Source organism: Oryzias melastigma, linkage group LG23 (assembly GCF_002922805.2).
Source record: "Oryzias melastigma strain HK-1 linkage group LG23, ASM292280v2, whole genome shotgun sequence".
In the NCBI taxonomy this organism is placed as follows: domain Eukaryota; kingdom Metazoa; phylum Chordata; class Actinopteri; order Beloniformes; family Adrianichthyidae; genus Oryzias; species Oryzias melastigma.
In genome coordinates this window covers 21269221-21294591 of record NC_050534.1, presented here as the reverse complement: position 1 = coordinate 21294591, position 25371 = coordinate 21269221, and the positions used below count along the sequence as shown (strand labels likewise).

General features: G+C 41.6%; 2 protein-coding genes across 5 annotated transcripts; one reads left to right on the top strand and one right to left on the bottom strand.

Annotated features, from left to right (window-relative positions):
• Positions 1 to 1670: 1670 nt before the first annotated feature.
• Positions 1671 to 6071, top strand: tmem19 (transmembrane protein 19). The gene is made up of 8 exons (XM_024289796.2): positions 1671 to 2022; positions 2647 to 2794; positions 3225 to 3338; positions 3900 to 4037; positions 4108 to 4184; positions 4253 to 4430; positions 5403 to 5612; positions 5692 to 6071. The coding sequence occupies exons 2-8, from the start codon at positions 2665 to 2667 to the stop codon at positions 5850 to 5852; spliced, it is 1008 nt and encodes a 335-aa protein (XP_024145564.1). The 5' UTR covers positions 1671 to 2022; positions 2647 to 2664; the 3' UTR covers positions 5853 to 6071.
• Positions 6072 to 6128: 57 nt separating this feature from the next.
• Positions 6129 to 24988, bottom strand: LOC112157167 (RAB3A interacting protein (rabin3)). Of its 4 annotated transcripts, XR_002921096.2 has the most exons (14): positions 24833 to 24988; positions 14086 to 14183; positions 13782 to 13898; positions 12867 to 13033; positions 12619 to 12790; positions 12116 to 12211; positions 10541 to 10618; positions 9145 to 9357; positions 8943 to 9071; positions 8723 to 8835; positions 8292 to 8391; positions 7332 to 7401; positions 7071 to 7250; positions 6129 to 6375 (listed from the first exon to the last, which is right to left on the bottom strand). XR_002921096.2 is itself a non-coding variant. In XM_024289774.2 (13 exons), exons 3-13 carry the CDS (start codon positions 13869 to 13871, stop codon positions 7168 to 7170), a joined length of 1311 nt encoding a protein of 436 aa, XP_024145542.1. In that variant the 5' UTR covers positions 13872 to 13970; positions 14086 to 14183; positions 24833 to 24988; the 3' UTR covers positions 6129 to 7167. The 4 variants fall into 4 exon arrangements, 3 of the variants coding, with proteins under 3 accessions (XP_024145542.1, XP_024145530.1, XP_024145551.1); XM_024289774.2 differs by having other exon boundaries at positions 6129 to 7250; positions 13782 to 13970; XM_024289762.2 differs by having other exon boundaries at positions 6129 to 7250.
• Between the last annotated feature and the right edge of the window lie 383 nt (positions 24989 to 25371).

Below are 25371 nucleotides of genomic sequence, written 5' to 3'. Positions count from 1 at the left end.
ACAGGAGCGAATCCCTGTTTTCCATTCAGCCGCCGCGGAGAACAACCAACCCCAGTCTCACAGGGTCACTGAGGCTGCCAGGTTGAGATGGGAACCGGAGCGTGCTAAATTGTGAGCATCCCAGTAATGTGGAGGCAACGTAATGAGCAGTCGGCGGCGCTTGGTCAGAGGTCAGATGATCCGAGGAGATGCTGTCACTGGGAGGTTCTGACATTTGAAGAACAGAGCTGGTGTTGATGGTGGGGGCGCGGTGTGGGGAGGGACAAAGCGAGGCTTTGTGCTTCCCCATATGACCACAGCTGAGAGGGAGCCTTCTGCCGAACGACCACGTGGCGTCACGTCAGGAAACCTTCAGACAGGAACGGCAGACGAAGGTTTTTAAAGATTTCTGACTGAAGGAAAGGGCTTCCATGATTTAGATCGGTTGGTTCACTGACACAAAAATGTTTATCATTTCAAATTTATGGGAAAAAGCTGTCAGACACTCAAATGTTAAGTACCGGCGGATGAAGATGTTCGGATGGACGGTTAAACGTTTCAAGAAGTCATGGTTTCATAACTCAACCTCTAAACACGGCGGTGGTAGTGTCATGATGTCGAGATGCAACCACAAACTGCAGCAGGTCAGAATCATTGACTGTATAAGAAATCTGGACAGAGTGTGACATCACTCCTAGAAACTGGTTTATTCTCGATCTAACCAGACAGAGTCAATTTAGGGGCGAAATTTTCCGAGAATCGAACGCCGCCATGTTGGAGCCAAACACCGTTGAGAAACAGTGTTTGGTTTGAGTTGGTCTGAGTCGACCAATCAGAAGTGAGACTGTTGGAAAAGTAGGATAGTAGGATGTTGGGGCTAGAAGGCTCCTCCTACTTTTATTGAGGCATCTGATTGGTCAATTTTGAGTAACTTGCAATAAAGAAACAAGTATAATGAGAATGATCGAGAACATGTTTAGGTATCAGAAAAAGGATGGTTATTCTGACCAACAGCTGACCACAACAGACCGCTTCCAGTTAGGAACACCAGGGGGAGGGGCCACTCAGTCCAGTTTTCATATACAGTTTACATTCCAGATCTGACTGGAACAACATGAGGGTTCTAGAACAGGGGTGGACAAACTATCTCACTCATGGGCCACAAAAGGTTCTAAAATTTGACAGCAGGTCCGACCAGGAGTAGATTTGTGGCGTGTTTTGGAAATTCATCTCGTAAAAGAAAGAAATAACTTGGGATCTGGACAAAAACACACCTTAATCCCGATTGTAAATTACTCTGAAACAGACCATTTTGGAGTTTTTATCTCAAAACGTTTTATTTTTTTTATTAGTCAAAGACTCACTCTGATGAAAATTGCGTTTTTAACATGTTTTTGTGACTTTTTATTTATTTATTTTAAGGGAGGACATTTATTTTAAAAAATACATTTTTTTTTAAAGGAGAAGAAGATACAAAATTGCATTTCTTTATTCAAATTGTTAAATTAAAAGAGGAAAAAAAGCATTATTTGTGACGTAGAAAATATACAGAGCGGACCAAAAGCTCCATGCTCAGAGGGGGGCGGGGTCCTCCTTCCGCCTATAGTCCCGCCAAAATAATGAACTTTTGCCGGCCGCTGTGCAGAAACCAAGAACACGTCCCTTTGGGGGGATAAAAACTGCGTCATCATAAATAAAAAGACTAAATAGATGGGAAGATGTTCGTGGTTAGACTTTATTTTTATTTTTCTCCGCTCTTGTTGGGTTCCTGTCTTTTTAAGAGTCCGGGTTTGTTATTGGCGGAAGTGGGTCCGTCCCTGAAATCCCTCCGCGCAAACAGGTCCCCCGCCCCGAACGGCTCAGACATCAGCTGACCGCGGATCCTCGTGTTCGTCCGCTGGAGTCTGTCTGTAACCTTTACCGCGGTTAATGAACCTGCTATCAAACCCGCCGTCGCACGCGCTTTTCGGTAACCGCGCAGGAACGTGTTAATCGCGCCGTTCCGGTTGAGAACGTGAACCACCATGGCCGCCGAGATAACGGGTGAGTCTCTGGAACGAGGCGTTACTCAGCTGTGGAGAGGATTACTCCGATTTACTCATCTTTAAAATAATAACAAACAAAAATGATGCACACATTTGTTTAAAAAAAAAAACGCCCATCTGTTATTTATTGATCCTAAACACACTATTACGAATGAAATGTATATAAATCTCATGATAAATAAAATTGACCGTAAAATCTGGATTTTACGGTAGTTTTAATGTAAACACTGTTAAACATGCTGTAATGCTGATTTTCCAGCAGGGGGCGGTAGGGAGAAGAATCCTCCCAAAGGAATAGCCAAAAAAAAAAAAAAACTTCTTTAATTTTATTTATTTCATCCACAATAACTGAATTCACGTTAATTCAATTTTTTTTTTTTGCTGAGTTTACGTTTAGACAACAAATCAGATGTTTTTAGACGCTCTTTCCTTAAATTATAATTTTCATTAAAAAGGAAAACATTTCTTAAATATAAATTATATATATTTGTTTTAAAGCTACTTCTAGTTTTATTTTAATACATGTAGTATTTTACTTATTGTTTTATCTTTTAACTGATGTTTTGTTCAGTGTGCAGCTCTGTGATTGATAAATGATCGTCCTCCTCCCTGTGTTCTGCAGCTCGGCCCGTGTCCCATCATGGGTTCTAAGAGAGAGGTTCTGACCCAAGAGTACATCAAGATGATGACGGATATGATCGTGCTGTGTGTCACTCTGGCACTGTCGCTCTTCTTCTGGGTCGTCTCCCTCACCGTGAGCGCCGTCTCTGGTGAGCCGAATGACCCCGCCCCCTTTCTGTCCTTCACTTCCTGTCTTTGCTTCTCTCTGAGCCAAACAGCCGAACAAATCTGATTAGTTTTGAGGAAAATCTGAAGAGACGATCTCAAAACCATGAAATGAACAAACTGAAGGGAAGTCAATGGATTAAACCGTCTTAAAAAGAAATGTTGAAAGATTTTTTTCCATCCATTTTTTCACACATTTATATCAATGTTTCTATAAAAAAAAAACTGTTTTGTTTTATTTATTCTCCATAACTTTTGTCTTGGGTCTCTGAGCCAATCAGGTTAAAGCACACAATGAGAGTTTTCTGTTTCTACTCGTATAAAGAATAGAATTAAAAATAGATTTAATAAAGTGACGTAAATTAAAAAATGAAATTCTGAAAGTAAAAATGTGAATTTTCCTGAATTGGACAGGTAATCTGCAGCCCGTGTCGCCATGGCGATGGCTGTTCTCCATCCTGGTTCCCCTGATGCTGACGGCCCGCGCGCTGAAGCGGCGCAGTCTGGACCGGTCCGGCGCTCTGGGAGGTGAGCGGCTCTGGTCGTCTCAGAAAACGCTCATCAGAAGGTCGGGGGTTCAATTCCAGGAGTGGCAGGTTGAACGCTGAGCGCCCTTTGCCCCCCCCGTGACCTCACGGTTGTGCTGATTGGCTTCCGAATATGAAAGTGAGACAAGTTTGAAATAAAAACACATCGTTCAAACCTTCAACAGTCTATATCTCCTCCCGTTCAATAGAAATAGTTTAAGCATGCTTTTATTGTGAAATCCCACAAACAGGAAGCTTGCGATTCTGTGAAGTTGGGTTTCCTCTGCGAGTTCCAACTTCCTGCAGTTGTTTGATCTTTTCCCATCGGGCGGGTGCATCATCACCACCCCCCCCACCCCCCCCAGGGTAAAAACAACCAAAACCAATCGGTTCTGCGGCCCTTCAGTCATCTTTTAGACATGAAAAGCAAACGTCACAGAGCTGTCGGGCTGATTCTGGGTAGAGAAAGATTTGTTTCAGGGTTTTTTTTGTGGTTTGGAGGCGGGGCTGACACTGAATCACCCAAAAGCAGCGATGAAGAAACGGCTTGGTCTCTCCTCAGCTCTCCTCGTCGGGTTCGTGTTGACCATGGCCAATTACAGCTTCTTCTCGGCGCTGCTGGCGTTCTTCGTCACGTCCTCCAGGCTGACTCGCTGGGGGGCCGCCAAGAAGAAGAAGATAGACGCAGACTACAAGGAAGGTGAGGCGGCGCCGCAATGAGGAGGAGGAGCCACGGCGTCTTTGAGTTGACATGAAGCCGTTTGTTTCAGGAGGTCAGAGGAACTGGGTGCAGGTCTTCTGTAACGGCGGCGTGCCCACAGAGCTGGCCCTGCTCTACATGATCGAGGTAAGCGCACCGCCACCCACCCTCGCCACAGTCGGACCGGCCCACTCAGAACCGGCACTGCCTTTCAGGTGGGTCCGGGGGAGATCCCCATCGACTTCGGCAAACAGTACTCCGCCTCGTGGATGAGCCTCTCGCTGCTGGGGGCGCTGGCCTGCAGCGCCGGGGACACCTGGGCGTCGGAGGTGGGGCCGGTTCTGAGCGAATCAAAGCCCAGACTCATCACGACCTGGAAGGAAGTCCCAGCAGGTGAGAAGCCGCGGAGTTCCGGTCCTGATGTTCCTTCTAAAAGCTTCTTCGTGGTTCCTAATCACAAATGAGCTCTAAACGTTTAAAGTTTAGTCACGATTAGTTGTATAAATGAACATCTTTGGATAAATCATGTTTTAAATGATAAATAAAGGCGCACAGAAAACCAGAACTCACTTCGGCTTCCATCACTTTTGTTCCCACTTTGTTATCGTCATGTTTGAAATGTAAAACTTCAAGTTTCAGTTTAATAAAGTATTTTTATAAATAAATGAAAAGTAACATTTAGGCAGGAAGTTACATCAACGGACTGGAAATAGAACTTCTGTGTAAAGCTTTGTGGAGGAACAGATGATGATGCAGCTGCAGATGTAACTGCAGATGTTGCAGCTGCAGACGTTGCAACTGCAGACATTTTAACGTCAGATGTTGCAGCTGCAAACGCCGTAGCTGCAGACGTTTTAGCTGCAGAAGTTTTAGTTGCAGTCGCTTTAGCTGCAGACGCTTTAGTTGCAGTCGTAGCTGCAGACGTGGAGCTCCTGAACGGGGTTCTGTCGTTGGGCCGTGTGGATCTGATATTATATTACACTTCCTGAGATGTTCTGTGACCCAGACGCCTTCACAGCCTCACGGTCATGAAACTATGATCATCTTGCAGCAAGAATCAACACGTCGTCATGGCAACCAGCCAGCAGTCCAGTTGCTGAAAGTTTTTTGGTTCCATCTGTTGAGAGTTCTCTGTTAGTAACAGCTCCAGGGGGTTGAAGTAAATCTGTAAAGATTCTCAGATACAAACAGTTTAAAACTCGTTTTAAAAACCTGGTTGATCCAGACTCCTGAAGGTTTTTTGTCAGTGGAACCAAAGTGGGCGGAGTTTGTTCTGATCCGGCGTTTAGGGCTGAAACTGTTCAGTGAGACGCAGACGTCAACGTCGGCGCAGTAGTTCAGGATCGGTTCTTCTGTTCTCACCAGGAACCAACGGGGGAGTCACGACCGTCGGATTGGTGGCGAGCTTCCTGGGCGGCGCAGCGGTAGGCGTGGCTTACTTTGTGACTCAGCTTGTGACGGTGAGCGACCTGCACCTGGCGGACCCCCAGTGGCCGATCGTGGTGTACGGCGGCCTGGCCGGCCTGCTGGGCTCCATGCTGGACTCCTTCCTGGGCGCTCACATGCAGTACTCAGGTAGGACGGAGGAGGAGGCAGCAGGAGGTCGCCGTCAGGTGCCGGTTTGCTCAGCTGGTTTCCTGTCCCGCCCCTTTAGGGTTCGACGCCAGCATCGGAAAAGTGGTGAGCTACGAGTCCGCCACGACGCAGCGGATCTGCGGGAAGCCCATCCTGGACAACAACGCCGTCAACCTGTTCTCCAGCGTCCTCATCGCCCTCTTCCTGCCCGGGATGGCGTGGGGGGCGTGGCCTCGATAGAGAAGCATCTAGCTAAAGACTGTCGCTTCTGACTGGACAGAATCTGCTGAATCGTGTCAATAAAAGTGCGTGTTCGACCAGGAGCGCCACCTGCTGGATCTTCATCACAACCACCGGAACAAGAAGCTCCTCGTCTCTGCTGGTTACCATGGCGATTCCTTTTTTTTTATCAGAAACCCTTTAGGAGGTGGAATGTTCTATTAAACACTACAGATGGTTCTTTGTGACTTTTTCTGAAGCGTAACTGAACGAACAGACGGCGCAGAGAGCAGCGAGTTTCCAGAGGTATTCCTGTTTTTATTTCAGAGTGTCTGAGAGAAAAGGCACTGAACCAAACCGGGGAGAGGGGGCGGGGACACACAGATGCAAGAGGAGGGGCCTCACATTCACACGCCGACCACGACAGCCATGCGGCGTCTCTGCAGAGCCGTCAGTTCACAGCGGCGTCAGGAGCAGAGCTTCATCCGCTCTGCAGAGATCAGAAACGATCCGGGCGCCGAACGGCGTTCCACGGAAAACACAACTGCAGAGGAAGGCGGCCATTTTTAGCATAAACGTCTTTAAAGAAATAAAATAAACAAGTTTAAAAAAAAAAAAAAATGCTAAAAATCAAAATTTCAAACAAAATAAATGTATGATGTTTTAAACGTTTCTACACAAATTGTTTTTGCAGCATTTTGGGGAATTTTTTGCAAAGTTTTTTGGAAAAAGATTCAAATTTTACAAGATAAACTGAAAGTTTCGAACACAAAACAGCTTTAAATTAAATTAAAGGTGAATTTAACAAACTAAACAAACATCTAAAATAATTAGTTTCTGTTCAACTGCATTACAGCATTTTAAAAAAAATATTTAATATGATCAATATTAAGAGCTAAAATCTAATTAAAAGATATAAATTAAACACAATAAATTCCAGGGGTTTTGTGATCTTTACAGTTTCATGCTTTAGTCTAAATGTCATTTTTTACCTTCAAGCTAAACGTTTTTGCATCAAATTGATGCAAAAACATTAAAATTAGTGTTTATGAATTACTTGGTCGTTTTTTTTCCACATAAACTTTAAATAATAAAAAATATCTCAATGTTTTTTGAGAAAATATTGATCTCTTCCGTTTAATAAGTCGCAGGTTTTTTTTCTTCATTGAACGGAGTCGAAAAAGAACAGCTGACCAGAGGGGGCGCCGTTTGTCAGTCCGCACAAACACACTCACGCACAGGGAGGGGGGAGGATGGGAGGCGGAGCTTCAAAATGACAGGTGGGGGGGAGTGTGGGGCAGAGCATCAGGTGGGAGTGTGCGGCGGCGGCGTCCGCTCACAGCTGGTCCCTGAAGTAGCCGAGCTTGGCGAAGGACATCTCCCTGCGGAGCTGCATCACCTCCCAGAACATCTGCTCCACTGCAGACACAGAACCCGCAGAACCGCCATCAGAACTTCAGCGTTTACATTGTGGGCGATAGAAAAGCGGTCTGGGCTCACCGTCCTGCTGCTTGACCAGCCCTTGTTGGATGTAGCGGATGTAGGTGAAGAAGTTGCAGACGGCTGTGATCTGAGGAGAAACAGACAAACTTCTCAGCTGAGGTTTCCTGAAGTCTTCCTAAAGACCAAGAATCAAGAACTTGGAGAAATTATGATAGAGAAAATAACCTGCTGATCTTAAATATGAGAAAGTTAAACTTTGGGTTTTAAATCCTCCATATATTCAGCTTTCCTGCACCCCCTTGTGGAGGACTGGGTCCTCCAGACCTCAGGTCCACTTGGATTTAAACCAGTTTGCAGATGAAACTTCATTCTTTGCTTTTTGAAGAATATTTCTGATTAAACTACAACCCAAATGTCTGGTTATTGCAGCAATTCAGGAGAACCATGTAGTCCTGCCTTTGTGTGTAAATTAAGGTATTTTCTGCAGTTGCACAAACAGAAGAACCTGTAAAATCAGAGTGTTAGATGAGAGGAAACAGGTGAATCGGAGGAGAAGGGAAAGTGTCTTGAGGAGAAATGAAGACACCTCGGAGGAGAAATGAAGGCACCTTAGAGGACAAACAAAGGCTTTTTAAAGGGGAAATGAAGGCTCCTTAGAGTGGAAACGAAGGCTCCTCGGAGGACAAACGAAGGCTCCTTAGAGGGGAAACGAAGGCTCCTCGGAGGACAAACGAAGGAAATTAGAGGACAAACGAAGGCTCTTTAGAGGGGAAACGAAGGCTCCTCGGAGGACAAACGAAGGCTCTTTAAAGGGGAAATGAAAGCTCCTTAGAGGGAAATGAAGGCTCCTAAGAGGGGAAATGTAGGCGCCTTGGAGGAGAAATGTAGGCGCCTTGGAGGAGAAATGGAGGCGCCTTGTGGGGGGAAATGAACGCTACTTAGAGGAGAAATGGAGAGGAGGAACGAGGTTTACTCAGCGGTTTACTAATCAGAAGTGTGGTTTGTGTTTGTACTCACTTTGTATCTACAGAAGGGGGAGACGTAGTAGTAGCTGGACGAGTCTCCAAACTTGATTCTGTGCTTGCAGGTTTTGGTCTGACCGCTCAGGGCACATTTTCTGTCAGAGACCAGAAAATAAAATCATTCAGTTTCAGCGGAACATGAACCGAACCGAACCGTCCATCAACCAACATCAGGAAAAGTAGGAGCCAAAGAGGAGCATCTCCGTCAGGTTCGCCTGCGAGGAACCTGGATGGCAGGAGGGGGGGCTGAAGGGAGGAGCGTCACAGGCGGGGGGGCAGGAGTACACAATGCTAGCGGGAGAAAGATGGACTTACGTGACCAGCTCAGCCCTTCGTACGCTAGAGGAGGCATTTAGGGGAGATGGAGATGTGGTGATGAAGGCGTGAAAGCTTAAAGACAGAGAGTGTGTGTGTCGGGATCCTCACTTTGGTCCGCCGCACTCCACCGCCGACGCCTTGACCACGGGCAGCGGCTGGAAGCCCACGGGCTCCACACTGAGCGTGTTCTGCTCCACCGCCTCCAAGATGGCCGAACCCAGCTGAGGAGGACAAGGACATCAAACTTAGACGGGATTTTTCTGGTAGAACAGATCCAGGCGGTTCTGGCCCGGTTTCTCCAGAACCAGCTGCTGTTCTGCACACACACCTCGCTCTTGCTGAAGGTGAGGCAAGGGTAGATGTCCTCCCTGTAAACCCTCTCCAAGAAGCAGCAGCTCCGGCTCAGTGTGGGCTCCTCCTTCCACGCCTTGAACTCGCTGAACAGCTGACTGTCCACCTGCCAACAACAACTGATTTCAGCACCGTCTCCTCTGCTGAGGAAGCTGCAGAGAGAAAAGAGGAGCCCCCACCTCCCTGCACTCCCGAACGATGGGCTCGGTGGCCGATGGGTCGGGCTGCGTCCCCAGAATGGCAGAGGAGGTGCTTTTGTTTCTGCTGTGGCCCTTCCTGAAGGGAGTCTTGACTCCTCCACCTCCTGCTGAGGGGAGCTCACCGACCGGGGAGCTGGGAGAGGAGAGCACCAGCGTCTTCAGGGCCTGGACCTCAGCCTGCAGCACGTCGATCTGGAGAAGAAACAAAAAAAGTCAGGAGTGGACGATGGAGGAAAACGGAGAGGGTCCCATGCACCCCCCCAAAACACCTCCACCTGGGCCAGGTCTCCACGCAGAGGGCAGACCACCTATACTGGCCGAGAACCACCCCCTCCAGTCTGAAGGTTCTAGTCCTCGTTTCAGCCATTTCCCACTCGCCCTCTCCACACCAAAAGTTCTGATTTGACAGAACCAACAGAACAACATTTTCTGCAAAAAGCAGAATAGAAATCCTGCTACTCCCAAAAGACTACCCCGGCATCCTGGCTGTGCCTAAAATTTTGTCCCACAAAATTCAGAACAGAGCTAGTGATGGAAGTGGCTAACCTTTGACCCCAGGAAGAGGCTGCCATCTTGAATTTTGAATTTAGTACCCTATACAATACCCTATACAAATTGATACCCCTTCAATACATCACCTCCTAACTCCTCGAGCATCTTTGGGAAACTTTTTGAGAAAAATGTTGAAAATAAAGTTTGTAGATATTGAACGCATTAGCGTAGCGAGCTAGCAAAAGTGACGTTCCCCTTTTGCTCACAGATTTTTTTTACCTAAATATTATAAAAGTATAATACATGAATTGTTGCCTCATGCTGAACGAAACAATATGACACACGATATGAACATATTAGGAATGTGGGTGTGGTTAACAAAAAACCTCGGTTGCTAAGGAAATCCAGAAGTTCACTTTTGTTGATTCTTCTAAAAACAGCATAGACCTGTTCGTCAACCCTCAGCGACCAAAAAACAAAATGGTTGCTATGGAGAAAAAGCAACAGAAAAGCTGCCATTTTGAAAAAAGCACTTTTACACAAATTTGTCATATGGAGTTCTGACCGGGGGCAGGTGCAGAGGGGGAGGGGCATGTAGCAACCACTCAGAAAGAGGGCGGGGGAGGGTTACGTCTGTGTGGCACACAACCACAGCTTGAATTTATAGTTTAGCTTCTGGTAAAGAAAATGTCATTTTTAACCACCATTCAGGTTTTCTCTAAGGTCTACTCTAATGGACGTGTTTGTCCCCTCTGATGTCACACAAAAAGAGAAATATTAAGAATTTACAGCTTAAACACAATTTTCCAGATTTTACCAGAATATTTATCCCCACATCTCTGTCCTGAAGCATCCCTGTTCAGACTGATTTGAGATTCCTCACCTTCCCCAGAGCTTCTTTCAGCTGCTTCTCAGCGTTTGCCTGCTTGACGTTTGCTTCTCTCACCATCTTATGGGCTTCCTGGAAACATATGGAAGTAACAGACGGGTTCTGGTGAAGGCTCGTTTGGATTCTTCTGACGCTCAAAAGTCAAGAGAAGAAAACCCAACAGATCCGCCGCAGATACACACCACACAGAAAACACCAACAAGCAGGACCCCAACACCTTTGGCAAACGGGAAATAAGGAAGGAAGGAGGTGAAGGAAAGGAAAGATTCAGGAAAATTCCTGAAAAAAGAATCGGAATTTAGACTTTTTCTAAATAAGCATATCAAAAATGGGTTTGGTTTAACCTTATATTAAGTTTGGGTAAAATTGACCCATTTTCACAATTAAAAAGCAGGAGTGTCAAAGTCAGTCGCACAAAAAATCCAAAACACACCTTAGGTCGCTAAACATTTAATAAACACTAAAACTACATTTTTAAAATAAAAAATAAAAAACTTTTTAACATTATCATGAACTAGATATATAGCATTACCTGCAATAATGCTAGTGTGAATGCTGTAAGATGAATTTGGTCACTGAAGATGCTGAAATTGCCTGTGATAGCCAGTGTGTAGCTGAAAAAAGTTGTTAAACTTCAAAATATCCTAAAAAAAACGGGGAAAAAAAGAGCCTAAACTAGCCAAAACTGCAAGCATGTAAATATTAGCCTAACTCCAAAACAGCCTAAAATAAAATTAAAAAGAAAAGCTTAAAACAGCCTAAACAGCTAGCATGTAGCTGAAATACTAGCTAAACTCCAAAATACCCTAAAAAAAGGCAGAAATATTATTCCAGAATAAATCAACTTAAACCTTAAATACTTTTCAATATTTTACCATCCATAAAAATATATTTTGTCAAAATGATACAAGTTAGAAATGAGCGTAAGATAACATCGGGTCGTTAATAACCATAAAATAAAATGATCCGGAGGGCCGAATCCGGCCCCCGGGCCTTGACTTTGCCAGGTGGTCTAAAGAGTTAAAAACAAAACCAGGATCTGTATCGGCTGGACACTTTTGGGCAGAATGGATCTACTTTGGCAGAAATTGTTGATTTTAGTTGATTATAAATTGACACTGTCTAAATATTTAACATAATATTTAGGATAAAAATCAGAGATGAAGATTTGCATCTTTGCAGCAGATGTTGAATGTACGGTGGCCCTGAGAGGTAAAAAAAACAACAACAACTCAAACACCAGAAGACAGTCAAGAAGGAAAAGAACTGAAATGAAATGTTCAAACAAATGAAGAATGATCAATCAAAATGTAAAAATTAAAGAATGAAGAAAAAAGAAGGAAAAATGACCTAAAGGATGAAGAGATTTCTTGTTATAAAGTAACAAAACAAAAAAAGAAAATCTATTTTGTGGAAAGCAGGAATCTCCGACTTAAATCTTGAGATCTACTTCTATCAAACATTTCCATGAAAGCTCCAGAGCAGCGGATTTATTTCGGATCATCTCGGCGACAGGAAAGGAAGCAGGAAGTGGAGGGAGAGAGGAAGACGGAGCAGAAGCGGACCGACCTGGAAGAGACTGGCGGTGAGCTCCTCCAGCTCCTGGCCGAGCTGGTCTCTGACTTTAGACAACCTTTCACACTCCTCATCCTTCAACAGCAGCTCCTTCCACGCACACACACAGAAAATAACACAAAACAACGCAAAAATGAACAGCTGATGCGGAGAAAGGAACACAAAACTCAACATGGCAAAGCAAGAAAAGCTACATGAAAACAACCAGTTAAATCATAGTTATAAGTTTGTGATAAAAACAAACAGAAAGATGAATTTAAATAAAATGTTTTAATGCAGACGAAGTTTCACACAAACTGATGATGAGCCGCAAACAAACACTTTCAACAACAAGATCCATTATTATAAGAAGATGAAGATTAAAGTCTGTCGACTGAACACACTCAGAGGAGTTTGTCTGCATGGTGATCATGTTTTTGCTTGAGTGCACGTTTGTGTTCGAGTGCATGTTTGCGTGTGCATGTCTGCGTGTGCATGTGCTCCTGTGTGCGTCTCACCCTCTGAGCTTTGGCCAGCTCCTCCTTCAGCCTCTCGTATCCTTTCTCTCGGACCTCCATCACCGACGGGCTTCTCAGCCTCGACAGGCTCTCACTCAGAGCGCTGCACTCCTCCCCTTCCTCTCCAGACAGGAAGTTGCTCTCACCGGACTCCGCCTCCAGACCCGGCACGCTGCAGAACACAGGAGGAAATCACTGATCAGAGCGAACTGCAGGAATATGGTTTCGGGGGCCGATCCCCGGATTACCTTCCATTGTGGCTGTGCCGCGGCGCCGAGTAAACCGGCTGCGTGGGAAGCTGGTCGGCCCGCAGGGAGGTGGGGAGGCTGGAGGGGGGCGGTCCCAGAGAGTGTGTGCGATACAGAGAGGTGGGCGGGGTGCTCTGACGGGCGGGAGGGCGCTGTTCTGTTTGGTTCTGTGAGGAGAGCACGAACAGAACCGCAAATGATAAGAACCTTTCCAAGAGAGCAGTTTTTCAACTGAATTTTTACTTCTGCTCCTGATTCACAATTTGAATAAAAGACTCAGAAATGCTGTTTTAATTTTAATTTTCTTTATATATGACCTCCATCATCTGTGAACTGAAGCTTCCTGCAGTTTGTAGCATCAGGAAGACAAATAAAAAATAAACTTTTAGGTGATTGAAGATGTTTTTTTTCCTTTTATTTAAATAAAAAAAGACAAAAAGAGACATTTTTTTGACAATTTTTCTCTAAAAGACGCCAAACTTCTCATCTTTAGAGAATTTTTGGTTCAGACTTCGGCTCACCTGGATGTGAGGCTTCAGCGCCCCCTACAGGCCACTCCCAGCACAGAATGTGAACTTAAATCCTGTAAACCTGCTCGTCCTGATCTGCATCTCCAATCATTCTTTACTGTAAGGTTTCATCTGAAAACCCTCAGGATCATTCAGAGTTTTGAATTCCAACTTCTGAGGAGCAGTGAATGCAGCAAAATGAGGCGTTCATGAACCTCAGAAATCTGGATGGTTCTTCAGCTGTTAAATAAGGTTTATTCTGAAAAACCTCGTCAGAGGGAACAGGAAAACCGTCTGCGTCATGCTGACCACAGACTAAAGGTGAAAGGCTCACCTGGAGGTCAGGTGAAAGGCTCACCTGGAGGTCAGGTGAAAGGCTCACCTGGAGGTCAGGTGAAAGGCTCACCTGGAGGTCAGGTGTGGTGGGCGAGGCCAAGTTCACCTCGTGGAAGCCCTCCAGAGTTTCGGCGTTGCTCTGACCGCCGCTGCAGGCCATGGCGGCTGCTCTCAGACATCATACACTCTGCAGACACAATCATCCGCGTCCAGGTTAGCGTTTCCCTATGGCTCCGCCCACCAGACCACCAGTTCTTTACTAATGACATTTACAGATGAGTGATAAATGAGCCACTTTATACTCATTTTCATTTTGTTTAGAGACACTGAAGGTAAAAACTCTGAGGTTCCTTAGATGCTGAAACTCTTCATACCATTGCAGAAGCTGTGGATCAAAGGTCCGACGGCTGTGATGGAGGTTCGAGTCCGAGGCGAGCGAGACGGTCCAGAGATGACTTCAGCAGAGGTTTACCTACAAAAATTTGCACACATGCCGCCAGCTTAAGTATTTTGTTTATTGGAGTATTGTGAAAATCTAATACACAAATAAATTCTGATTCTGACATGAATCCCCGGTTCAGGCTGAACAAAATTATTTGACATACGATACGAACATGTAAGGAATTTGGCCGCGGTTGACAAAAAAGCTCTGTTGCCGAGGAAATCCAAAAATGTCATTTTGCCAATTCTTCTACAAATGACGAAGATGTGTCTGGTACCCCTAGGCGACCAAAAAGTTTAATGGTTGCTATGGAGATAAGACCAACAGAAAAGCTGCCATTTTGAAAAAACTTTTTTTTAATCAATTTCAATTCAATTCAAAAAAAATTTTGTAAATTTGTTGTGTGGAGCCCTGACCAGGAGGGAGGGTGAGGGGAATGGAGAGGCAGGTTGCACAAACGCTGTTTGTGGTTTTATTCGTTTGTAAATTTGTGTTTAACAGTCAAAAATATGAAACTCTGCACTCTAAAGGTCTACGGCAGGGGTGTCAAACTCAAATGCACAGGAGGGCAAAATCGAAAACACACCTTAGGTCGCGACCCGAACAGGATAAACATTTACTGAACACTCAAAAACTACAATTTTAAAACTGGAACTTTTTAACATAACTTTGAACTAGATATGTAGCATTACCTGCGATCATACTAGTGTGAATGCTGTAAGCTGACTTTGGTCGCTGAAAATGATAGCTTAAATCACCTAAGGTAATAGCTGAAAACGCTGAAGCTGATATCCAGCTAAAATATTAGCTAAATGCCAAATTAGCCAAAAAAACTTAACTTGTGTTAGGCAAAACAGCTAACATGTAGCTGAAATATTAGCTAAATTCCAAAATAACCTAAAAAATCTTAGTAAATGTCAAAACAGTCCAAAAAACTAGCAGAATGACAATTTTTAGAACTTTAAAACTGTAATTTTTTAACCTAATTAGGAATAATAAAAATGCAGGAATATTATTCCAGAATAAATCGACTTAAACCTTAAATAACTTTAATATTTTACTCTCCATAAAAATATATTTTGTCAGAATTATACAAATTAAAACTAACCGCAAAATAACATCAGGTCATTAATAAAAATAAAATAAAATGATCTGGAGGGCCGGATCCGGCCCCCGGGCCTCGACTCTGACACATGCTCTATGTGGACCACCGTCAGAACCTCTGAAGCAGGTCCGTTTAAAAGTGCTGAGTCATGACTGAAACTCCCAGAGGTAATGCTGACTAATCAAACGTTTATAAACCATAAAACCACAACTTTGTTTTATTTCAGCAGCTGTTGAAATGTGATTTTTTTTGCCCTGGGTTCTGCCTCACAGGCTGCAGCTTAATCACCCGAGTAATGGAAGCTCTAAAACCATTAAGGACGCTTTTACTTTAATGGAGCAAATATATTTCTGATTTTCCACACTCAGCATGTCTGCACTCACACTTCCATGTGCACCTCCATCAGGCTCTGAAAGCCTGCAGTCCATGACTCAGCAGTTTCTCCTCATCTCCCTCACATTTTCAGAAACCCTTCAGAGCTGCAGACAGTTCAGGACATACTTGCAGTTGAAGCTGAGAGTCCTGCGGGAACGCGAGCGACCTGGCAGCTCTGATCCCTTTATGACCCGTGTGGGTCAAACTCCAACATGGAGGTGCCGAGTCATGACTTCCAGCACCAACTCGTACGATTCACAGCTCAAGTGCAGACCGGAACGAGTCCGCTTCATCTACAGGAGCGGGACGTGGCACCGAACACCGGTCGCACCTGCTCAGCCTGGTGGGCGTGTCCTCCCCGTCACTGTGTACACAACTCCTGAGTGAGGACAAACGGAGGAGGCGTGGCTCCAGCCATCATGCCACTCCCTTTATTGAACTCCAGGAGGAGTGTTTGGTATTTTTCAGGCCTGAAAGCGTCTCAGGACACGGTCTGATGAAACCGGCAGCAGCGTCACGCTTCAGTCTGCAGAGGAACTACTTCCTGCTGACCTCTGAGTTTTACAACACATTTTTCTTCTATTTCTAAACATTAAAATCAGGTAAATCACCACAGAAAAGTTCCTCTGATACAGAATTCCAAACGTTCAAGTCCATTTTGTTTTTTTGTCTTTCATCTGCTATAGGACCCGCCCCCTCTTTGATGAAGTGTGAAGACTTTCCTCAAGCAGGAAGCAGAAAGTTTCTAACAGAATACAAATATTTAATGTTCTGAGGGGAAAGAGGTTAAAATCACTCAATGCGTCAGAGATTCAAGAGAAAACTAATAAAATTGATTAAAAAAATGTTTTTCTCAATGATAGAAAATAAAAACTGAACAGAACCCTGAAGGGAGGCGACAAAATATAAGACAAACATCTCGTAACACAACAGCTTTAATCCTCACAGTCTAAATGTATTATTGGGAAAAAAAACTGAAGCAGCTTTACACTGAATGTGCATCTTCTGATCAAATGTGTGTCTACTAGACTCTCTAATTTAATTTCATCTAGTTTTAATTAGGTAATTAAAACTGCTGGATCTGTTTTCTCGCTGATCTTCTCGTCAAGTGTTTCTTTAAAAACAGTGAAGGAATCTCTAATTAAACTGTAATTTGTGTGTTTTTTTATTAAGATGATGTTCAGATTTGTTCTTTTTTCTCATTTTACTGTGGTGATTGTTCAGGTTCATGATAAACAAAGAAAAAAAAATGAAACAACGGTTTGATATCAATATATTATCACTAAACTGCAAAAACAAAACGAAAAAACTCAAATATTTCACTTGAAATGGACGGTATTAAAACAAGGAGAAGGAAGAGACATTTGTGGGTGTCATCATTGATGAGGACGTTACTTTAAAAATCTCGTATCAATCATATCAAACAAAAACGTCGACACCGTCACATAAAGTTCAGTCAGCTCGGAATATAAATATTTAGTGGATAACTTCTTGTTTGTTCCATGTCTAAATTACTGTGATGAGATTTGGGGAAACAAAAGGTAAAACATACTTTATTCTACAAAAAAAAGGCAATAATTCCATGTTGTCAAATCAGGATCAACTTAAAGTTAAAAAAGAGATAGAACATTTGTAAAAGAGGCATTGTGAATTTGAAAAAAAAAATCAATCAATAAATAAAGCAATTTTAAACTTGAATGAATTATTGAATTTTTAAAAAAATAAAACAGTAAAATTTAAACTTGAATGGAAAAAACAAACTGTTGTCAATAAAAAATAAATGTGTATTTGTACTTTTACCTTTCCTTTTTTCGTTTCTCATTCTTTGTTTTCACTTTTTAAGTTTTCACTGCTGAGCTGATCCTAATTTTACATGGAGGCGGGGCTTAGAGCTCATTAGGTAGAATTATCTCCGGCAGCAACAACAGAAATCCATCCAGTCTATTGTTCAATAAATTAAAAATACTAAAATTCTAAACTAAAGTATTTAAAAATTAACACATAAAAGACATCAGAATTGTCCATCAGTCAACCTACAAAGAGGATTAAAAAAGTTCTTAAACTTCAAAAGGATGTAAGGTTTGCCAAACTTCACAACAAAAACACAAGAAAGATGTGTTTTAATTCAAGGAAACAATCTAAAAAAACTAAAAGAAACTAAATCTCATCTCTGTTAAAAATAGCTAGATATAAGTGTTGCGTAAATCCACAAACGACTTATAATTAGATAATTAAAATAGTCAGAGTCTGAGATGTTCTGGGTTATTCTAAGCAAAATACTTTGATGTAAACCAGCAAACATACATATGCAAGATTACAAAAATTTAAATATGTTTAGCTAAAAAACCTGTTTAAATTTTGTTTTTTAAAGCTTGCACAAAAACTTTTATGGAACCAAAAGATAGAACCAAAAGAGCTAGAACCCGCTGCTGAAGGACGAAGTTCTGATGGTTGCCATGACGTCAGCAACAGACTCAAACTGCAGGTTAAAGGTGCTTGTAAAATTACAAACACCTTTAACCTTCAATTTTTATAGTCATGAAAAGTAAAAATGCAAAAACTATTTCCACTGTTGTGGTGCCACAAATGATTATTTTAATAGTCGACTAATCACTGATTATTTTTTCTGATTAGTCGACCAATCAGGTCAAACGGAAACTGGATGTAAAGCACAAATCTTAACCATCATTAGCTTTAAACTAACTAAAAACTAGATACATAGCATTAGCTGTGATAATGTTAGAGTGAATGCTGGAAGCTGAATTTGGCCGCTGAAGATGCTGAAATTGATAGTTAAAAACACTGAAGCTGATAGCCAGCTAAAATATTAGTTAAATGCTAAATTAGCCTAAAAAAATGAAAAAAAAATTAGCCAAAACAACTAGCATGCAGCTGAAATATTAACCAAACTCCAAAAAAGCATAAAAAACAAAAAAAGCCTATATTAGCCAAAATAGCTAGCATGAAGCTGAAATATTAGCTAGACTCTAAAATTGTCTAAATACCCTTAATAAATGCAAAAATGGTCCAGCAGACCGTCGTTATAACTTTTAACTTTACTACACTCCAATTCCATATAATAAAATTAGTTGTTGACTATTTTAATATTTAAATATAATAATATTTAATATTAATATTTAATAATCTATATAATTCTTCATCGATTAGTCGACTAATCGTGGCTGCCCTAATGATAATAACCCCTAGAATGTGATTATTTGTGTTCTTTTTAACCTTAACTTCATATTTTTTTATTGTTTTTAATCCTAAAATACTTTTTTCTTCCCCTTTGGCTGCTAATAGTTTTAGAGGAGTCCGACTCCAAAAATGGCTGACATAACATCATTAAAAATATTCCAAAGGTGGGTTTTTTATTGAAACATGAAGTAATACATAATGGATGATTATTTACAGCAAATTTAATTAACTTTTGGGTGGTTTTTAGATTACTTTTGGGAAGAAAATCAGGACCATCTATTCAGATGAGATAAAGACAAATAAAAGCATTTTAAGATATTGTGTCTTAATAGACAAACCTTAAACAAAACACTTTAATTGATCTGAATCTTCTTTCTTTCAACTGTTTTCCTTTTACATGTTTCTGCCTCAGTGCTGCCTCTCCTTGATGAGCAGAGAACCATTCTGACATCATCAAACTGAACTAAAATTCAAACCAAATGAAGATGATTTTCATTTCATCTGCACATCTTTGACATCGTTCCACAGAAACAGACAGGTGAGCCTCTCTCTCTCCCTCCCTCACTCGTCCGTCTGTCCGTCTCCATGGAGACGTGTCCTGGAGAGCTGTGGTAACCCGACACTGAAGGATGCTGATTACAGATCCGGTTCCTTCAGGCTGGCGGAGGCGCGCTGCCAGTGTTTACGGGATTAAACACGGCGCAGGGCGCCCAAAACCGCACGACCACAACGGTGGAAACAAGCGCACAATCCAGGACGTCCACGCAAACCGTACTGCGCCACAAATCCTTCACCAATCCATTGAAAATCATCAGAAATGCTTCAAAATAAAATACCTAATGATAAGTTTTGAAACTGAATTAATTCAATCAAACCTTAAAAAAAAATCCTGATGATGGATTTACAATCAGGCACGTTTACAGGCAGCACTATCAAGTCAAAGAGAGACAGATGATCACACTGACCGACTGACCGCTGGAGGAACTTTTTGTAACAAATAAAATAAACCACAAAGCAGCCCCAGTTACGGACGGCTTTCAGTCACATGACCTTTCACACACAGTCCAAGATGGCCGCTAACAGCAGAACCACTAAAGCCCGTCGGGTTTAAAGAGCCTGCAGCAGAAACCTTCACCAGCTGCTGCAGAGGAAACGAAAACGGCAGACAGACACGCGTCTGTCAGCGACGTGGATGCTGATGAAAACACGACTCTGTTATGTAAATAAACAAAAGCTAAACATAAAAGTTGCTTTTAAATGTCAGGTCGGACACTTTTACAGTCCAACTGTTTCTGTTCTTGTTGTAAAACCTGAAGTGATGTTTGTCTCTAGGTAAACACAGAAACGGAGGTGAGAAGGAAGTGATGAAGTTTGCCGTTCGGACAGGAAGGCAGGAGAACAGACGGCGGTGGTGTTCCAGAACGAGCAGCATCAGGAGACATGAGAGGAGAACCAGATCCGTGATTTAGTTTGAGAAAACTGTAGCCCACATGTGTCCAAGTCAAGGCCCGGGGGCCGGATCCGGCCCGCCTGGTAATTAAAAAGTTACAGTTTTAAAGTTTTCAAAAATTAACATTCTGTTAGCTTTTAGGACTATTTTAGCATTGACTAAGATTTTTAGGCTGTTTTTGAGTTTAGCTAATATTTTAGCTACATGCTAGATATTTTGTTTTTTTTTTATACTTTTTATTTTTCCTTTTTAAACACATTTAAGACAAACATACAGAAAAAGACAAACCTTGTAAGCAAATTATTGTGGCAGTAAATAAAACAAATACAATAAAAATACATAACCCCAACCAATAATTTAACAACTGAAAAAAAAAAAAAAAAAAAACCACACATCAGATTGCCTTGACTCTACAGGTTTTTCATGTTCCGTATATATTATGTTCTTGTCGTTATGTATGTAATCCATTTCTTCCATCTTTTCCTAAAAAGTTCTTCTTCTGTTTTAATCTTATGATTTAACATTTCCATCTTATATATCTCCTTTACCATTTCCTCCCATTCCTGTTTTGTTGGTGGGTTTGTCTTATACCATTTTTTTGTTATTGTTTTCTTACAGGCAGCTAGGAGGATTTTAATTAAATACTTGTCACTTTTAAAAACATTACTTGACAAATTACTCAAGTATAAGAATGCACTGGTATTTGGTACATTGTAACCCAAAATTCCAATGATGACCTGATGAATGTCTTTCCAAAAAGAACTGATTACAGGGCAAAGCCAAAAAATATGAGAGTGATCTGCATTGATTATTCCACATTTTCTCCAACATGGTTGTGGTGCTAAGGTGTATTTGCTTTTAATTTTAGGTGTTACAAAAAATCTGATGATGTTTTTCCAACAGTGCAATCTCCACTGTTGTGAGGAAGTGGAGGTGTGCTGCGTTTGCCAGATCTGAACCCATTCCTCTTCTGAAATATTTACTCCAAGTTCCCTTTCCCATTTCTGTTTGATATACATAGTATTTTTGCCTTTTATTTCCATTAGTTTTTTGTAAAGTGTTGATATAATTTTATGTTTCTTTGAGTTATAGGTGTCAGAAATAACCTGGACAATTCCATGATCGAAATTAGATTTAGCTCTTATTTCTTTGTCAAAGTAATCTCTTATTTGCAGAAACCTAAAATGATCATTGTTACTCAGATTATATTTTTGTTTTATATTTTCAAAACTCAAAAACTGTCCATTACTTATTAATGTGCATATTGCAGTTATACCTTTTTGACTCCATTCTTTGAACTTTTTATCGTGAAGACCTGGTTTAAAGTCTTTATCAAAACCTACCCACCGCAGTATTTTGACCTCATTTTCGAATTTATATTTTCGCACAATTCTGAACCACAATTGCATTGTAAATTGTGGAACCATTCTCATTTGGCTAAGAATGTTTGAAGCATCCCGTCTATCTCCCATAAAACTATGGATTTTCCTTCCCTGTATAAATTGTTCTATGTTTTTCCATTTGGATATAAAATTATCATTACACCAACAGATTATAGGTCTAAGCTGTGCTGCATGAAAATATTCTCTTAAATTTGGTAGTGCCATCCCTCCTTTTTGTTTACTTATTTGTAAAGTCTCTAATTTAATTCTGGGTCTGCGTCCGTTCCAAATGTATCTAGAAATTATGTTATCCCACAATCTATATTGTTTCTCTGGTATTTCAACCGGAAGTGATTGGAATAAGTACAGGAGTCGAGGTAGAATATTCTTCTTTATCGTCTCTATCCTTGAGGCCATATCCATGCTAGATATTTTGGATAATTTAGGCTTTTTTTTCCAGTTTTTGTTAGTCCATTTTGGTGTTTAGTTTGTATCAGCTTCATGCTAGCTGTTTGGGCTAATTTAGGCTTTTCTCTTTAAGCGTTTTAAGTTGTTTTGGAGTGAAGCTAATATTTACACACTAGCTATCTTCACTAATTTAGGCTTTTCTTTTTACGTTTTTTAAGCTGTTTGGAATTTAATAAAATATTTTAGCAACACGCTAGCTGTTTTGGGTAATTTAGGCTTTTCTTTATAAGAAGTTTTTTAGGCTGTTTTGCAGTGAGGCTAATATGTACAGACTAGCTATCTTCGCTAATTTAGGCTATTTTTTATTTTTTAAGATATTCTGAAGTTTAGCTAATTTTTCAGCCACATGCTAGCTGTTTTGGCTAACCTAAGTTTTCTTTTTTAGGCTAATTTGGCATTTCGCTAATATTATAGCTGGCTATCAGCTTCAGCGTTTGGGAGGATGGATAAGATCAGGAATGAATCCATCAGAGGAACAGATCATGGTAGATGATCTGGAACTCGATGGAGGGAAGCAGACGGAGATGGTTTGGGAGGAGGAACGGTGATGATGTTGGTAAAAGGATGGTGAGGTTGAAGGAGGAGGAAGAGCAAAGAGGATATAGAGGAGAACATGAGGGGGGATTGTGTTAATCAGGTAGATCGGGATGGAGGCTGATGATTCCCTGTGGCGCCCCCTAAAGGGAACAGCTGGACAGGATGACACAAGACTAGATTGAGTAGCAGAACCATTATATTTCCTGTCCCCTTCAAAATGATCCAGCTCTTTTCTATTTGTGTCTTTATTGCTATCAAACTAATCAACTTTTTTTTCCACATGCGACTTCCCGACAGCTCTCTGAACTTAACCGAAGAATCTTTTATCCTTTAATCTTCACTGGGTGTCATTTTTTCGGTCATCGAACTCGCCGTGATCGATATATGATCACACATTAGATTTCAGCGGGGAAACGAACTCTGATGGCTTCTGGGTAATGTAGTTTTTCAGCTGAGTTACATTGTAGGCATATTATCGGAAAACAGCAAAATGGCTCCGTCTTTACTTTTTTTTTTTTTTGTCTTCGTTCTCTTTGGTTGGTTCCCACTCCCGTAAAGAATTTGATCCCGATTCCATGATTAACATGACTCCCATGACCACTGGGTTACCCAAAAGAAAGTGATGTAATTTTCTAAATAGCCACGTTTGCCACATGGACCCGGTAAAAAACTGATAAAAATTTGTTATTTGGATGTTTTAACCTGTTCTTGAGGCATTTATCTGATGATGAAGGACAAGAAAATTAAGCTCAAAAAGTGCATTTCGGAGTACTTCTTTATTCAAATCGATGTTAATCAGGAGTAGACTATTTGGAATTATACTGGGCGGGGCCTAAAGATCCATTGGGATACATCCATTTGTGCAAAAATCGATCCATGAACGTGTTTTTTTTTTTTTTTTTTTTTTTTGAGCTGGAATGTGACATAAAACTGAAGGGCTAGACAGCGCCATATTGCTAGCCATGTTTTTTGCAAAGCTAATATTAGCTTGGGCTTGTGAGGTGCTATAAGCTAGCAGAAAGGAGGCTAAACAAAGGGCTGATGGGAAATTAGCCAAGGCTAAAAACCTGGAGATACATTTCTGATGAGCTCATGCTGCTCTGGAGAATTTTTTTTTCTTAAAAACAACACGAGATTTTATTTATTTGTTTTTTGGTTTTTTTTTTCAGCTAAAAGATGTCACAATCATAATAATTAAAAAGTCCACTGGAACTATTTGAAATAGAAAAAATATATAGTTAGAATGGATCTGCTTTAGTTTCCTCTGAACTTTAGGGATTTAAATTAAAACCATTACAGAAAATCGCGCTTTTATGCGAAATACATGGAACGTTTTTCCCGCTCCTTTAAGGCTTCCAGACGCACGCGCCCTCCGCAGAACCAGCCCTCAAAGTGACGGTTAGTGTTTGCTGCCTGTTTTCTGTCTGCTCGTGTCACGGAAACACAACAGCCCACCTGTCCAGGAGCCCTCCCGTGGCGGCTAGCTCCGAGTTAGCATCCGCTAGCATGGGTCACGACTGGGAAAAAGCGGCGTGCACGCGCATTTCGCCACTGACTGACAATGTTGACGAGCGTGTGATGCTATGGAACACCAACGCATGAAACATGCATGACAGCGGCGCCTGGCGGCTTGAGTTTCACTGAAGAAACGGAGCCGTTAGCATTCAAGCTAGCAGAGCTAGCTAACCTAAGCTAGCCATTTAAACAGAATTTCAGTGAGAAAATCCACATTTCCTTCAACCTCAGACTCTGAACACGAATAGAAACGCTGTTTACACACTAGCATGAATTATTCAGTTTAGTGACGTACATAAAAACCTTTAATTATAGTAATCGAGAATTACAAACGATGAGGGAAGCCCTGCTTCTAATATCGGACACTATTTGTAGCCTGGCAACAGACAGCGTTACGGCTGCATCCAGAGCAAAGATATGCGAGGTAAATACATCATAATCAACATGAAAACAAATTTCTTCATATATACCTGTTCATTTATTTAATGTGTTCTCCCGTTGGCTTAGAAAACTGAGAAAAATTAGACTCCTTGTCCGATAATGGGTGCATAAAGCTCAATATTGCAGCAGTAAGAACTGAGAGAACTACATTTATGACGTTTACGATTACAAAAATATGGCGTCGATAGTAATTAAAATGTGGACTCACCGAAAATCCGTGTGAACGGCGACCGGACCGGTCGGTAAGCCTTCCGGTAAACGAGCCGAAACAAACAGAAGCACCGGAGCGGCTGCTGACGCAGGGACCGACGGGGGCTGCGTTCAGGGAACCCTCGGAAAGTAGATCACCGTCAGCGTTCTGCTTTCTGACCCCACGCTTAACCCCAGCGTTTACTATAACACATGCAAAGCAGGCAGAAATACGACGGTCCCTAAACGCAACATCATGAGAGCAAATGACAACCAAAACAAACGTAAAAAATATCAAATAAATTTATATAAATAAATAAATATCAGAGTCGGGGTTGATAAAATTATTTTAACAAGTAAAATTAGATTTTATATATATTTTAATATTTTTTAAAAAATAATAATTTAATTCAATTTAGGCCTTAATGTGTCTCAATTGTATCAACGATCTTTGAAATATTGTTCTGTAAAATATTTCTAGTAATTAGGAGAAAAACACATTTTAATTTTTAAAAAGTTAAGCAATTTTGTTGTTTTGTCACAAAGTTCTGTACATTT